This window comes from Haplochromis burtoni, unplaced genomic scaffold (assembly GCF_018398535.1).
Source record: "Haplochromis burtoni strain Fernald_Lab_line unplaced genomic scaffold, NCSU_Asbu1 Contig_614, whole genome shotgun sequence".
Taxonomy (NCBI): Eukaryota; Metazoa; Chordata; class Actinopteri; order Cichliformes; family Cichlidae; genus Haplochromis; species Haplochromis burtoni.
The window spans coordinates 107,049-124,616 of NW_024582975.1; the positions used below are offsets into that span (position 1 = coordinate 107,049).

At 40.1% G+C, this 17,568-nt stretch overlaps 1 protein-coding gene across 2 annotated transcripts in view; it reads left to right on the plus strand.

Moving 5' to 3' along the window:
- The window catches only part of ndrg2 (NDRG family member 2), a 46,101-nt gene that overhangs the window by 18,156 nt on the left and 10,377 nt on the right, over window positions 1–17,568 (plus strand). Inside the window, exons 1-3 of one of the 2 annotated variants that reach the window (XM_042214819.1) lie at window positions 1,164–2,100; window positions 10,639–10,724; window positions 14,725–14,766. In XM_042214819.1, the coding sequence (XP_042070753.1) occupies window positions 2,076–2,100; window positions 10,639–10,724; window positions 14,725–14,766 (153 nt within the window). In that variant the 5' untranslated portion in view covers window positions 1,164–2,075. Of the gene's footprint in view, window positions 1–1,163; window positions 2,101–10,638; window positions 10,725–14,724; window positions 14,767–17,568 lie in introns of those variants that run through there. The other variant, XM_005948623.3, reaches the window with a different exon arrangement.

Here is a 17,568-nt window from a genome sequence, read left to right on the forward strand (position 1 = left end):
ACACACACACACACACACACAAACACCTGACAGTACACCAACACGGAAAACAGGACAGCAGACACAACCATAATAACAATAACCACAATAATAATGATAATAACTACAATAGTAGTCCAGACTGCTCACGGACCCCGAATCCCTGGAACTGGGTCCGTGACACAACTCTCGCGGCCCGGTACCAAACGACTCATGGACCGGTACTGGTCCAAGGCCCGGGGGTTGGGGACCACTGCCATAGCTGACATACAGCTCTCGCTATATGCCCAGGCTTATCTTGTTGTTGTATGCATCAGGGAACGTTAACGCATGGTGTTGCTATACCAACATTAGAAAAAGATGATAATTTTGTATCATATAAAAATTGATTATTGTGGAAGATGTGATATGGCATAGCAGTGTCTGGGTTTTTACTCAAGGAAAGCAATGTATTACACCCTATATGTGTGTGTTTTTTTTTTAAATCAAGCAGTATGTTACTTGATTACTCACTGGAGAAAGTAATTTGTTACAAAATTTGTTACATTACTTACTCGTTTCTCTGTGAAATGACCTGAAATGCATGGTCACGTGATTACCATTGAACAATATAAACCTGAGGCTACATCCCCACACACCAACACAACCCCTTGTTTCTGTCACTATCACTGCTCCTCAAGATCCATATCGCTCTACCAATTTCCTTCTGCTGCACACAAACTGAAATCAGCTGGTTGTAGTTGAAGTGCGTAGGAAGATATTGAATTTTTTTCTTTCTATCTGCATTTGGTAACACAAGTAACAACATATTTGTATCTTTTATGTAATTACTGAGTTTAGTCTCCAAAAGTTGATTCTGTTCATCTGGACGTAGCGTTTTTTGGGAGAAACGTTTCGTCACTCATCCAAGTGACTTCTTCAGTCTCAGCTGACTGCAGGTTTCCCCAATCTTATAAACAGTACATTTGCATAATGACTGAAACCAGCCCACTGAAGGAACAATGGGCTGGGAGGTCAGTTCCTTAATCTTAATTATGCAAATTCTCATGACCAATGATCAACAACCACTGACCAAAACCCACTGATCAAAGCCCACTGATCAATGGCCATGAGTACCATTCACAGAGAGTTGGGGAATGGCCAAACGCTACGTTCAGATGAACAGAATCAACTTTTGGAATCTCAATCATCCATACTTACCTGGATGATTGAGCATCAAGATACTGAGTTTAGTACAGTAAAAAGTTACTGAACAGGTCTAATGTGATTACAGTAACGAGTTACTTTGTAACTTTGCAATACATTACACCCAATACTGCTGGTGAGAAACAACACTCAAGTCAGCTGTGACATTTAATCACTGCTCATTTGGTACTAAGGGGCCAAGGAAATAATCCCCATGTACCATTACACCACCACAAACCTACACTGTTATAGCAAAGCAGGGTGGATCTATGCTTTCATGTCATTCCACATACTGACCCTACAGTAAAACAGGGTAAAACAAACTCCCATTGACTGAATTATAATTTTATATGAGTTATTCGTTTGACTGGTAGATTATTTTCGCCAGTTAAAAAAAAATCCTACATGAGTTTGAGCACATGAAGAATGCTGTTCCTGAGTCATATTTCCCCAAACAGCTGTCTTTTTTAAAAATGTCACGAACTGTGAAGAGACAAATATTAATCCCTCAACCTCCTGCCACTCATCACCCTCTCATGTTTTCATCTCCTCGATAGCGACGCCTTCACACGTTGAAGCGGCCGCGCATGTCCGCCAGATGCCACTGGTTTAACCTTTCAGAATTTCAACCTTCAGCCTACATTCCCAATATAGGTCACTTTAATGCTCAGCGCCCTACTTTCAGTGTTTATGTGTCTGGGTGCGTGTGCGAATTTGAGTGTCTGGTCGCCCCTTTTTGTTCAGAACTGCAAACACTGGTGGAGAGTGAGAGCAAATGAAAGAAAAGAGGGTGCCAGTGGAAACGTTTGTCTTTTTTTTAAACTTTCCCACTTGCTGTTGGGCGGTGAAAGAGACAGAAAGAGGATGGGAGAAATGAGACAAAGACCTGCAGTGACACAGAACGGGGAGCGATGATTGGCAGGAATCGAGAGGAAGGTGAATGAAAAGTCAGCACCTTGGACAAAGATGGATGGAGAGTGATGGAGAAGAGTATAGAGCTGTGAGAAAGAGAGAAAGATAGAGTTTAAATTAAGAGAAGAAAGAAAGAGGGCAGCTGGAGCGAGGGAAACTTTCCCTGTTGGTCAGCAACTTGGTTTGCCAGCTCAGCAAACAAAATTTGACGGTTGATGACTGGTCTTTTTTCATGTGGATGCTTTTACTCTATAAGATTCTCTTTTGTGTTTATGATATAAGAAAAATCCACCAAATTGCTTGTTCTGATGGCATGAGTACAAGCTTCTGTGTCTCTAACTTTGCTGGCAGCTGAGTCTGTTGGCAAAAGCTTTTTACTCTTGCAGTGCCGCAAACTCCATTTATAAATATGCATCGCTGTTGGCTGACCTTGTTCACATGATATTTTAATGTTTTCTTTAAGTCAAAACATTGAGAAGACGTGATTTACTTCTAACTAGCTGTGTGTAAAAGTGTCAGTATAACCCAGACTACACCTTGTAGTCTTCTAAAGGAAATAAGAAAAGCAGTAGGGATTGAAAATGATGCTGACAGAAAACAGTTCAGTGGATATATAGACAGTGTACTGTAAACTTAGCAGTATTTCTTGAACATCATTGTCAGAAGGGGTGTTTTTATTTGCCTCGCTATCAGCAGGCTTGGGAGGTTTTATGTATCGTGGAGGTGTTTCACAAGTTTTTTGCAGGCCAGCCTTTGTAGACACTAAAGTGTGCATACAAGCTAGTAGCACATGCAGCTGCACTGGAGTAGGAATATGATGAAGTTTCATAGTGCCTAACAATGTCAGCATCAGGTGCATACAGCTAGAGGACGCTTGAAGTACTCTGGTTTGTACTTTGCATGATTATGTTGTTTTTTGTTCAAGTGCTGGCAGTTTGTTTGGTACTAATGCAAAAGTTGAGTAGGTGGAAAAAGATGAGGACGGGCTGTAGATATTAGAGTTGGTGCATGCCAAACTTAAAAAATGTAAGTTTGCCAGCATTTTCTCTGATAATGTTTGTTCCAGAAAACTTTTACCATGCCAGGATATTTATCACTATTATCTCCGGGGAAGAAGGTTATTGTTATTCCTTTAGCCCACATTCAAGTCCATTTTAAGCTCTTATTTGGCTGTTGGCTCCCTTTAGATGATCCCACTGGATGTGTTTCTAACCAGGTATGCTTTCTAGTACTGTGGCAAGGTGTTTGGGATCATTGTCATGTTGAAGCCAATCAGATGCTTTGCAAATGGTATTCCATTAAAATCTGATGGTACTTTTCTGTGTTCATAATTCCATCCATTTTGACGAGATCTCAACACCATTGACTGAAATGCAGCCCGGAGCAATGACAAAGCCTCCATCGTGTTTTACAGAAGGCTGTAGACATTTGCTGTTGTACCTCTCTCCAATTTAGAAACCAGTACTGATCCATTACAAACCCACTGATCTCTGATCTCTGCTTGCAAAATTCAGAAACTCAAATTTTTTACTTCAGGTCTCTTTTTTTGGTCGTTTATGTAACCTTCTTCCAAAGTGGTCACAAAGGCTTTTCAGTGAAACCTCACTGGTATTATGTAGCTGCAATAAACCTTTGCTGGCAGCCTCAATCTGAAGTCACCGCGTGGTGACATTGCATTGTGCTGAAGGACGAAGAGATGGAGTCGGTGTGACAGAGCAGGATGAGGAAAAGAAGGGGGGAAGGGAGCAGGAATGACAGCAAGGATTGACAGAAACCCAACGTGACACACTGGACTGAGTGGGCCCGCTAACGGTAAACAAGTGAGCTGCCATCGCGCTGCATGATTAGGAATGTGTATAAAACAAGGTTGGATTCATTTAGTTGAAGCAATTATGTGACACAACCTGATTAGACAATGAACCTGTTCGGAGCAACAACCAAACAGCTGTTCTCTGATAGCTGCTGGGTGGAAGCAGAGTAGAGGCAAATGAAAGGCAAGCTTACCACCTTCCCTCACTTCTTACTCTTCATGCAAATCTGTCTGTTTCTCTCCATCTTTCTCTTTCTATGGTGACAGACGCTGCCTCCTGTGCAGTTTAGCAGTTATCACACGCTCTAAAACACAATGAACACACTGACTCGGAGAGGCACAGATAAAGAAAGATGGATGATAGCAGAGCGTCGGGAAGCTGTATATAAAAAGTGTGTGCGTGTAAGTGAGATCAGATTAAATGTAAAAGTGAGTTACATGAGACGTAATGTCCATTTTTACTGATGCACAAGGTCGTCATGTGACTGCTGTTTTTGGCAGCTTGTATTCCTGAAGATCATTTAGATTCGTTTACTACTGGCTGCTGAGCACTATGTGATGTTTCAGCAGTATTCAGCCACAGCGGTCTTTATGCCTACAGTGCTAAATATATTATCTTTAATTGCTCCCACAGTGCGTAATTAAAGGCTCCAAATACCAGGTTTTTGATCATTTTGGACAAATATAGTAGCAGACAACTACTTGCTGATATAGAGCGGAACAGCGGCGTGCTTAATGGAGAATGAAGGGCTCTCTAAGTGTGTTGTAATCAGAGTGTCTCTGTTATATACTGTGGTAGCTGTTGTTGCTGCGTGAACAGTCAGGCCTTTGCATATTTATAAAATGACAGCTTGCAGTCCAAAGTGTTAAGATGAGATTTTGCTCCAGTGAAGAAAAAAAAAAACTCAGTCTTTGATTACAAAGACCTCCAACTAAGTGAACAGCCATTGGTTTGGGAATCTTCCCCAAAAAAAAAAAAAAAACAAAAACCCAAAGCAAAACAAAAAACAGTACTTACCAGCTTTTGAATTTACTCTTTTGTCATAGCAAGCATGGAAGACCTGTCACCACACTGATGTCCTAAATGTGTTCTGTGCTTATTTGATTCATTATTCAACTGATTAACGTTTGACATTGAGCTTGATGACTCTTTTAAAGCTGTACTAATCTACATATTTGCATCAACAATGGAAAAACGACTGCATGAAATATGAAAGACATTTCCAGAAATGACAAGCCAACAGAGAATTAATTATCAGCCCAATGCAGTGAGCAGTGGAGAGCAAAAGAAAAAGGAGCCAAAGGCTTCCACATATAAAGAAATCGGAGACACATTTTTTAGCTAATCAACATTTCAGACTTGTATTAATAGACAGCAATATTCTTTGCCATGTCTTTGCATGACGCTGCTGTAAATCACAGAATTACATGGGGTCATTTTCTGTGTGTGTGCAGATCATTAATCGAGTGTTTTAGTGCTGGGAACTCTGTGTTAGAGCTCGTTTGATTTATCATGCCAGTATCGGTTGATATTAGCCATTTGCTGATTGATCAATATCAAGATTTATAACAAAGGCAAATATAAAAGGTAAAAAAGAAATTTCGGAAACACCCTTCAGCCAAGTCTGGAAAAAAATATATCAGTATCTATATCGGAATATGGAATTTAAAAGTACCAAGTGTTGTATCGGTCTAATCCGATAATGCCCTATAATATAATATAGGGCTCTAATCAATCAGTCAGCAGACCTATCAGTGGGAAAAATGACTTGGTCTTGGTCAGTTTTTGAGAATTGGGCCAGGTTCATTTCAGGCAAAATAAAAAGCTATGATTATAATCAGAATTTTAATTTTTTTGATGCACTGAGAAATGTATTTGCTGTCATGCAGACACACTTTTTCCAACAATTGTGCATTTCATGAAAAGCTTTTTGGGCCAGTGAAAATCATATGAACGTGGTGGTTAACAAACCCGACTCTGCTGTCGATATTGTAAGTTTTACATTCTTGACGTAATACATCAAGGCTTTAACGTCATCCCTATTTTTCAGTTATGGATTATTGGTTTAACAAAACAGCTAAAGCAGCTTGATTCACTAAATGATTATTGATCCAGGAGGGCAATAAAAGTAAAGCAATCGTTGCATACAGAAGTCATCTTTGTGCTAAATATGGTATCTGTCTTTGTGTCATGGAAAATAACTACTCTGCATAGCTGCTAGTCATCTCTTTTATGGAGAAACTCAATACTTTCCCTTAAAAATACAAGAGACCTATTAACACAATTAAAGACTCACAAAAACAAATATACTTTGCAGGCATATCCGGACAAGTCAGACCAATGATAATAACATGGGACAAGCTGTGGCACAGTAATCTACATATCAAGCAGGACAGGATTAAAGCTAAGCGCGGTCATAATGTACAAAATTACAAAACAGAGACTTTGGGCTTGTGTGTATGTGTTTATATTGTCATTTTAAATTCCTAACTCTGCCCTTTTTTAGGTAACACACTTCACTAACTTGAGTCCTATCCTGTAGTTGCATTTGGGATCAGGTTGTTTCTACATAGAATATTCCAGTTCTGTTTATGAGCCTCTCAAAATAGCCTCATGGTGCCTCTTTTATAAATACCATAGTACGCTTAAGACTCACAAACACCATTTCCTCTGTCATTTCAGTCAGTGTGGATTTGATAGCAGTGAAGTGAAAATACCCCAGATGAAGTAGCATCTAGTCCAAGTGCTCACATCCTGTATTTGCATCAGTGCATGTGTTATTGTGCCAGATGCTAAAGGCATTAAATCCCCAGTGAAGCAGTCAAAGTCTTTGGCAAAGCCACAGTCCAGAAACAGGCTTGATATACCCGCTGGACATCTAAGAGATGGGGGTGGGTTGGGGAGCTTAGTCTTTAGTACTTCTCTATTATTTTTTGCTTTTGTAAGATAGCAGCAAAATTAGCATTCTTCTGATGTTCATAAAAATTCCTGGACCAGCATTAAAGTTGACTAAAGTGTGTTCACATCGATCTATGAAGACCTAATCATTTTCACGATTCACGCAAAAATACATTCTTTTTAAAAATGTGAACATCACCTGTGTGTTGGTTGTCTTTTTCTCCCTTATTGTCTATACAAAAGTCAGTTTTTTACAATACTTTTGGAACTATCTGCAGCATCCTGAACTTCTGGTCGAGCAGAGCCAGCAGTGTCTCACTGTTTTCTTGTTTTTAAATACGTTGCTAGAAACTTAATGATCAACGATCCCGTTATTTTCTTTCTAAAATTAGTCCTCACATACTGAATGTGTATATTAAAGATATTTTCCTATATATTGATAACAAGAATAATCGACCTTACTGATTAATGCCAGTGTTATTATTTCCCGATCAATTGGAATCGGTATTTTTAACAGCTGATAAATTCAAAATAAAGACCTTTCAGATTTTCAAATGAACAAATATCGGCACCGATATTGGTCTTAAAACTCTGTATTGATCAAACTCCAGTACTTACCGGGAAATTATCCCAGTATCAGTTGAGCTCTAATTAAAACTAACCCACTTTCTTTGTCTCAAAGTGTAATTCACTGAACATATGTGGCTGATTAATCCACTCACTGCAGTCTGTTGGTGTTCTTGTCTTTAAATGTTTTAATTGCTCTGTCTTAATAATCTGCCTGCTGAATTGTATGTTTGCTTCAGTACTGCCTTAATTGTAAATTGATCGATTCTTCTGTGATAATGGCCTAAATTATGTTCTTATTGATTAATCAGCCATTTGTGTTCTTCATTAACTGACACTTATCTTGTCAGACAAAATTTCCATGTTAATAAAAGGAAAGCAGCAGATAATTGGGAAGCTGGAGCCATAAAATTCTGGGCATCTGTCTTAGTTGTTAATGATTTTTCAGTCAATAAATGACGATTTAATGAATTAGTTATGTGTGAAAAAACAAATCCACATTTATTTAGGTAATTGTGGGCTAGTTTGGTGCCAAAATGACCAAATATTAAAAGACTCCAGCTTTTATGAGCAGTTTATGCAGTTGTCTGCTAAGCATAGGAAGTATGTAAGACATTGTGCATTGCATGATTTTGCAGAATTTCATTTCAGGAGCAGTGAAGAATGGCTTGGTTTTTTTTATCTACAGACTGATTGAGTGCCAAATACAAGCTGCCTGTATAGTGTCACATATAGCACGAAGGACACACATGGCAGGACGGTATATGGAGCAACGAGGCGAAGCAGACATGTGTGCCTGCCCAAACCGCAGACAGCCTCCGTTCAGTGAATAATTGATAATGACAACAACACTGTAGGTAGTTACGGCACCAAAATGGATTTGTATACAATTTTGTAGACTGATATCTGTTGGCTCACAGATCAGTTGACTCTAATCTGTCTGCAGGATTTTCTCGCCATTAGATGATTAACATTTTTTGTTCATTTTTTTTTCCTTTTCCTCTTCAGCCAAAACTATTATATCCCAGTCCAGCATCCAGGAGGCTGGTAAACAGATGCTGCTTTCTCCGAAACACAAATGCTGAGGAGGACAAATCTGAGTGCTTCCAGAGGCTGAAGTGATGCAATAAAATCATAAAATAAATGAGTGGATGCCTCCACTGAGTGGCTGTCAGTGCGAAACTGATACTGAGTGAAGGAAAGGCAGAGAGAGACACAGGCACAGTGGCAGGGGTGATAAAAAATAAGATGCTGATAAATGCAATAAACTAATACACAGATGAATGTAAAGGGAGTGGAGGAGAGATGGATGGTCAACAATGGAGGAACTGAGGGTTTGTGTGTGTGTGTGTGTTGGGGCTCTTTGGTGACTAATCATTTCCGTGCGCGACGCAGAGAGAGACACACAGCTCCCTCGGGGCCAGCAGTTCATTTTCTGATGAGTGCACACATGCGAGCGAACACGCACACAAGGACACACACATGAACTTGCAATCTCCCCCACCCCCACCCACCCACTTCCTTTAATAATCTGCAGACAGAATACAGTCATCGGTTTATGGGAGCATGAATTGCGCACGGGCACGCTCGCTCGCACAAAAAGTGATGTCACAAGGTCCCCTATTCCACGTTTAAATGTCAGATTGAGCACAATGCTTTCAGATAGGCACAATAACAACCTGAGCGCGCTCACTTCCTTTCAGCCTCGGTAAATGCTGCAAGCCAAACCACAAAAAAATCGCTGCTCTGTGGCACTTGAGATTCTCAGTGTGGGTAATTTTCCAAAATAACAGAAAATAGTGTAAGATGACAGCATGGATGGTAGTAATACAAAGCAGTTCTTGCTGACAGACCTGCTGTCCACTCTGAAAAATGTCCCGCTGTGTGTATGTGCAGCTGTCATCTCCACATGATCCAACATCAAATGTCTTAACTTGGTTTCTGAGCGACAGTTTGTCAGTTTACTTTGTCCCAGTGAGGAAGAAAACCCCAAACAGTTCAAGGCTGCAGACCTTCAGTGTGTATTCCAGCTGCTGCTGGTTTTGTGCCATAAATCAGGGCAAGCTGTGATTAAAAAGTCAGATTCTCACAATAATGTAAGGAAGTAAAATAGAACATGGCTGCAAGTGGCAAGTCAAAGTGTGGAATTTCTCCCACTGCACCGATCTGAGCGTCGTTTGATGTTATTTGCATGTCAAAGGTCCCTATGTATGTGCTGCTGCAAAATGCAGTCTATTAACAGGTCTTGCAGATAACTAAAGTGTATGAGAATAAATGCAAAAGCCCTTCAGTTGCTTCAGATCAATCTCAGGTGACATACTAACATCTGAATGAATGAATCGTGCAGATGAACCGTTATTTTGCCATTTCTTTAACTATGAAAGTAGCACCTTAAAAATCCTGTGGCAGTGGGATGTCTGGAGTCGTGACTGGGAGGGCCTCTGATTGAATTCCCAGACCAGTGCAAAGATGAATGCGGGGAAATTAAATAAGCTTAGCTTCTCCTTCCACCTTTGCGATGCCCGCGGGAGCAGCTTTTAGCTCCTAGTTGCTGCGGTGGAGCGACAGTAACGTGCAGTAACAAACACTGTCGCTGTAAAGGTGTGAAGGTGCCTGAAATTAAGTGACACGCTTGACCAAGTTTCATTTTCCCCTTTGACAACATTGTTATCAGCCGCTGGTTTGTTGGCTGTCGTTTCTCACAATCGCACAATGGTGCATTAACTTATGTAAAGTGCTTAGGAAGAAATGTTGATGCACTTTCTCATTTTATTGTTACTTTATACAAATATCAACACAACAAAGTGTTTTAATATAATAATATAATTTTGATATAATGGATATAATATATATCATCAGTAGTACGCATTAACACTGGTAAAAAAACCAAAACTTGGCTGATATATCTTGTTGTTTTTGTTGTTTTCCTGTACTAATAAACAAATGAATAAAGAATATTTACAAAATATCCTGAACACTTGTGTTTTTTTAAGTGTACCTCGACTTATCCATCTGTCCTTTTGTCTTTTAGCTCCTTCTCCCTCTGTCCCACAATCCATTTCTGCTCTACTGGGACTAATTACTAATTAACTTTCAGTCCCACAGCGCAAACAGAGTCGCAGAGGGCAACAGCGACATACAGTATTTAATCACTTGTTGTGCGTGTGCATAAATGCCTGCATCGGCCCTTTTATGTGTGCTCCGTGCTCCTATAACAGTATCCAGTATTTCTGGAGGATTGACTTTAAAAATAAGAAGTACTCATTGTGCCTTTTTTTCCGTGCAGGAGGCAACACCATGACAACAGAAATGCAGGAGATCGCCATCACGGAGGATAAGCCTTTACTCACGGGTCAGGCTGACACTACCAAGGTCTGAGATGGAGCTCTTACAGATACATGCATGTTATACAAGACTAAATCTCCAATATACTATGATTTAATGTAATCTGATCAATAAAGAACATCCGCACACACACACACACAGTGAGCATGACATGAAAGCACAAGCAAACCAAGAGAAAGAAAAAGAGGGCTGGTGTATGTGCAAGTGTGTCACTATGTGTCCTTGCTGTGCATGTGTGCATGAATGAAAGTGTTTTTGAGTCTGAACAAAGCCTACATGTGACAACATGTGTTCCAAGCACATTTGTGCATGACTTTGTGCGTCAGTGTGTACTTATATAGATGTGTGTGTGTGTGTGTGTGTGCGCGCACAGCTGCAGCGCTGGCTCATATCTGCCAGGTTGACGTCAAAGCCCCGAAGGATCGGGAGCAGATCCTCTGCTCTGCTGGGCTGATGTTGCCGTGCAGATGCAGCGCTGCAGAGCAGAGCCCCCTTGTGGACAAAGAGCAAAACACAGTAGTGAAACAAAAACAACAGAGATTTTTCTGCAGTGGTTCTCCTGGTGTGAACCCCAGCTTTGGCCTTCCTCAGTCGAGTTTGCACGTTCTCTAGTTGACAATGTGGGCACTCCACAGTGTGGCTTCCTCCCATCGTCCAAAGACGTGCATGTTAAGATAACTGGTAATTAACTCTAAATTAGCCATTAATGTGAGGGACTCTGCAGTTTCTAACTTGATCCAGTGATTTTTTTAATCTATTTTCCAAGCTGTGACTAGCATTGATCTCTTTTAGTAACTAATTTCCTGATTTTTAATTGTTTTTAATAATTAATTAATACTTCTTCTATCTTGATATATGCTTCAGGTAAAATGGTAAACAGCAGTTTTATCAGAACATGACCAAAACACAAGAAATTCACAGAGAATTAGAAGTGAACAGACAAACCAGTAATGGACAAGCAAGATCTGGGACTTTATATACACCACACATGGTGACCTATGACCAGCCGTCATAGGGCGAGAGGCGGGGCATACCCTGGAGAGGTTGCCAGGCTGTCACAGGGCTAAAAGATGACAAATCAGTCTCACCGATTAATCGTGGGAGTGTGGAAGGAAGCTGGATTAACCCGAGAGAGAGAACCCAGGCAAGCACAAAGAGGACATGACTTCACACAGTATTCAGACCCAGGACCTTCCTGCTGTGAGGCAACAGTGCTAAACTCTTTATATACACACAAGGAGCTCGTGGGGAACAGTTAGAAACAATCAAGAAGTCAGGGTTTACAGGAGGATAGTACAAAAAGCTCCTGTGTCTTCTACATACAATTCTTTGACCTCATTTATTTTCCATAAATGAGGTCAAAGAATTAAATCAAAATTTGTAAAAGAGGACAAAATCAGCCCAGAGTGTGACCGCACTCATGAAACAGTAGCTGTTGTTGACGTGGTTCTGCTGTGGACTACCTGACACACTTGGCCCTGTCGGTTCTTCATGCACCCACAGCGTCCTACCAGTCACAAAGTTAAATGAAGTGCTCACCCTCAACTTATGTTTTCTCTTCCCGCTGAGATGATTTAACTCTTAGGCAAGACCCACAGCATCCGCGACTGAAGCCAGATTAATTAATGATAATCATAAAGTCTGGCAGTACAGCCTTCATACTTACTAAAGCTGGGCTGCCAGACAGACGAAATGGGTCTTTAACCAATGCAAAGAGAACTACACCATCATGACTTTGATCATTTTAATATAGCAGTCTGTTTGTGCATAGAGTATTTGACTTTCACAGGGCAACAACTTCAAAACATCTTGATAACAAGTAGCTTTTACTGCCGTAGTCTGCCTGTGGGCTTATTGCTTATTCTTTATAACTCTAAATATATGACATATGAGAACTGGAGTGCTTCTCAGCTTGATGATCTGCATCATGGTGTTCATTTGTGCTTGTGATTGGTCTAATTTGAGTTTCCTCTTTCCTTTTGGATTTCAGCAGCAAAAAAATGTATTGTCCATGTAACTCAGAGACCTCTGAGCAAAAATGACAGAATAAAGAGGGGTGATGCAGACAGAAGCTCTAAAGATATGGAACATATAAACTAAACTGGGAATAAAAAGCAGCAACCTGTAACAGCCTGTAATAATGTGTTTTTCACCCTACAGGGTAAGGGTGTGAGATGTGGATCAACTTTTTTGTGGAAAAGGTCACATAATGGTTCAATTTGTTGACCATTATGTATCACTCACTGGTATCTACTCCACTCAGGTCACAACCTCCACAGTAATTGATCGACAGTCAAGGTTTTCAATAATCAGGCCCCATCTCACCCTAACGACCTCATAGTACCGTATCACCCTATTAGAGCACTTTGCTCTCAGACTGCAGGCCTACTTGTTGTTCCTAGAGAATTTAAAAGGAGAATGGGAGGGAGAGCCTTCAGATCTCAGGTCTCTCTTCTGTGGAACCAGATCACAATTTAGATTCAGGATACAGACACTGTTTCTACTTTTAAGATTAGGCTTAAAACTCTCCTTTTTGCTAAAGCATATAGCTGTGGCTGGATCAGGTGACCCTGAATCCTCCCTTACTTATGCTGCTGGGGACTTCCCATGATGCAATTCTTCACTCTCTGTGTGTTTATACACCTCTCTGCATGTAATCATTAGATTAAAATTTTCTCCGGCTCTCTTCCACATCATGTCTTTGTCCTGTTTTCCTCCCCTCACCCCTAAACTGTTGCGGCAGATGGATATAGTTATTATAGTTTCGTATTTTCCAATTCATTTGTATTTTTATATCATTTTAACTTTGTTTTTAATTCAGTTTACTTTCAGTTAGTTTCTAGAGTGGATTTTCTAATTTCAGTTTAGTTTTAAATGTATGAAAATGTTTAGTTTTAAGATTTAAGAAAAATCAGTTTTGAAAGTAAGATCACTCATAATATCCTTTTGGACACCAGTCACAATAAACATGTCTCTCGTTTTTACTAAACTAACAGGTACTAAAACTAATGACATTTCCTCTACCTTTTTGACTTATTTTATTATCAAAGTTCAGTTATTTCGGTTTGTTTTATTTATTTCAAGTCATTTATTTCAGTTAACTATAAAGTGTTTTTTTCAAATCTAGTATTATTATTTAGTTTCATTTTGTAAAGTATAATAACCCCGCTCCCTGAGCCTGGTTCTGCCAGACCTTTATTCCTGTTAAAAGGGAGCTTTTCCTTCCCACCGACACCAAGTGTTACAGAGAGGATTGTCCTGATCATTGGGTTTTTCTCTTTATTATTTTAGGTCTTTACCTTACAATATAGAGTGCCTTGAGTTGACTGTTGTTGTTATTTGATGCTATCTAAATAAATACTGAATTGAATTAATCGAGCCAGCAGCCTCTCTTCAGTCACCAACCCTCTAGGACTTCCTCTTTTCTCCTCAGCGATGACTTCCATCTGTGCCCACGCCCATCTCCACTTCAACTTCCCACACTGTTAATTTTCTAAGAGCTTGTGATGCTAGTAATTCATTAGTGGGGGTAAACGGATCCAAAGCTGCAAGTGAGCCACCCGTTTGAAACCCGCTGTCAGTACTTCCTCTGTTTAATGCCAGGCATGTCACAACCACCTGCTCCTCTGAAGGGGCTCTCTGCTGGGGTATCAGCCGCGTAATGCTATCCATCCTGCCTTTGTGGGTGTCAATTAGGAAGCAAAGCCTCTCTAGACATGAAAGAACAATGAAATGAAAGAACAGCAAGCTGAGATGTCACTCCTTTGGACTCAATTTTCAGTAATGCACACTAAAAAGATAAATTTAAGGAGTCCTAATTAAGATTTTTTTAAGAAGCAAAGTGAGAATTTATTCTGATTTGTTCAGCTGGTGGGTAATGAGTCCTTCTTAGTTTTTAGCTTGATTTACTTTTAAATAAATCTTGTCCCCGTAGTACCCAAACAGGCAGGACATCACTTACTTCCAGATGTAAAAAGAAATCTTTGTGCACATTTTGTTAATGAGACTGTCGCTCTTTTTCTAACAGGATGCTGAACTGGCTGCTAGGATACTCCTGGACCAAGGACAGGTGAGACTGTCTGTGAAATGCATGCTAATGTGTTTGAATAAGCATTGCATCATTACTATTATTGAGTTATAAATGAAATACACAGTTATTTTTATTCAACTTTATTCAAGTATATTTAGTAACTCTGCAGGGGCTTCTTTTCCAGTCAGTAGTCGATAGGAAAAATATAGAAGCGGAATGAAAATCGCTGCACAGAAGAGTTGTTAGTAGGGTTTGGAAACTATTAATAATGGATTTAGCTGTATTTTACAGATTTTTGCAACAAGACAGGTTTCTGTGAGTGTTTTATTTCTTCATTGTGCCCCTTTCCCATGAATATGGTGCCCATCCTGTTGTGTCCCACTGACTTTTGAAAATCAGCCCATTTTTTTGAGCAGTTGAGAACTAACTTTGCATCGTACAGTCATGTAACAAGAACATTTTCACTGCACTCTCTGCAATTATGTAAAAAAATTAAGTGCACTCTTACTGCTTCCATAGGAATTACGAGGTGCACTTGATTAACTCATCATCAGCAAGCGTGAGCAGAAGGTTTGGGGATTTGCTGCTCTGGAGCATTCATACGTGTGTTAACACACAATGCCACTGTCTTTCTAGGAGTGGACATTGGAGCAAATTCCCCCCAGTTTCTGTATGTGCAACACTCAGAGCTACCCTAAAAAATACAAGAGCTACATCTCAGACTCTAAATGTTAGGATATTAAATGTTAAAGTTCATGACAGCACAATTAGAAAAAGACTGAACAAGCTTGCTAGCTTGGACGGACTGCCAGGAGAAAGCCCCTTGTCTCTACAAAGAACATGCCAGCATGGTTTAAGTTTGCAAAGTTGCATCTGAACAAACCGCAAGACTTAGACAGATGACACCAAAGTGGAGAGACCACGGCTGGAGAAAACCAAACAAAGCATAACAGCACGAACAACTCATACCAACTGACAGGTGGTGGAGGGGTGACGGTTTGGGCTTGTTTTGCAGCCACAGCAGTTGGGCACCTTGCAGTCACGGAGTTGACCGTGAACCCCTCTGTAGACCAAAGTATTCTAGAGTCACATGTGAGGCTGTCTGTCTGACACCTAAAGCTTGGCCTTAACAGGGATGCCAAACACACCAGCAAGTCTACAATCAAGTGGCCCAGTTAGAGTCCAGACTGATTGAAATGCTGTGACCTTCAGAGAGCTGTGCATAAATGAATGCCTGCAAACCTCAATAAAGTGAAGCAATGCTGTGAAGAAAATTGAGCTAAAATGTGTCCACAATGATGCGACAGACTGATAAAGTCGCACACACAAAAAGTGATTGAGTTATTGCTGCTAAAGATGGTTCTACAAGCTGCTGAATCAGGTGGTATATTTAGGTTGTCAGAGGACGGTAGTTGAAATGAAATTGCGTTGAATTCCCATGGACAGAAAGTCATGAATAAATCTATGAGCTGCATCTTGTGAATCATCACAGATCACAGTGTCCCAAAACTCAGGGCTATTTGTTCCCTTTTCTTTTTTTATGGATTTATTTCTGCTACATTAAACCTTAGTACAGTGATGGTTGAAATTGTGAAAACGCATCTGTATCCACTTTGTATATAATTTGCTAATTAAAGACCAAAGGCTGTCAAGCACTCAAGCTCCAGTCTTTATGATGCTCTTTAAAACTTAAAGGCAGGGTTGAAGAAAAACAGTCGTTTTAACATTAGCATGTTAGGGTCAAACCAACTTTCTGGACAGAAATAGAAAAAAGGCAACACAAGCTCAGGTTGGCAATGATTTTAGAAGAATACTCCAGTAATCGAGATGGGTCGATAGAAATGAAGCACAAGGCTGTGGAGTCTGCTGGTAAACCAGAGTGAGGCTGCAGAAAGACTGAAAGCTGGCATCCATGTGAATGGACTGAAAACAAGCTGTTGAGTGAAAGCACAGGAGAAATCAGATCCAAACACAGGAGAGGGGAATGAGTGGTGAGCTGCAGTAAACAGACCCTGCAGGGGGAGGAGCTGAGGAGCCACAGGTGTGGCTGATCTCACAAACTTATGAATACAAAAAGAAACACAAGAGATATGGGCTGTATCCCAATTCAGGGTCTGCAGCCTTAAAGTACGCAGCCTCAACAGTCCTCAAGGGCCGCGTGCTCAAAGACCGCTAAGGCTGGAAGTGCGAGGCTTGTGAAATGGGACGGTCTAGCCTCCGTCGCGCTGCCCAGGTTGCCTAGCAACCATGATACTAACAGCTGGAAACGTTTCATACAGCTTTGTTTGACAGAAATGAAGGAGAACATATTTTGTTCATTTGTTTCTACGTGAGCTTTGTGTGATTTAAAAAGTATCTGAGGCTGAGACCACAGGACTGTAAAACATGATTGTTGGGCTTCATTTCTGTACTGAACAGTCATTTAAGATTAGCTAGTAAATAAGAATTAGCTGATGTTGTTCATGAGACTAAAGTCATCTCACTTTGGTAATGTAAATATAATATGGCCAATATTATATTAATCATTATTAGTTATTACAGCAGTGAACATGAACTCTGTGCCAAACACTGAGCCTCAGTAAAGATTCAAGTTGCATTTATTTATATGTCCTATCACCTTAAATCTTCACTCAAAGAGAAGTATCTGTGACAGTGTATATATAGATGTATTATATATAAGAGACAAATATTGTTCATTTAATATGTTGGCATTACTAAATTTGGCTCAATGCTTACATATATGTGTAAAAACAAAATGTACGTGCTGTGAAAACTGTTTCTGATAGAATGAAGAGTAGACTGATATATGAAATATTCCTTTATTGGGTGAGAAAATCAGAC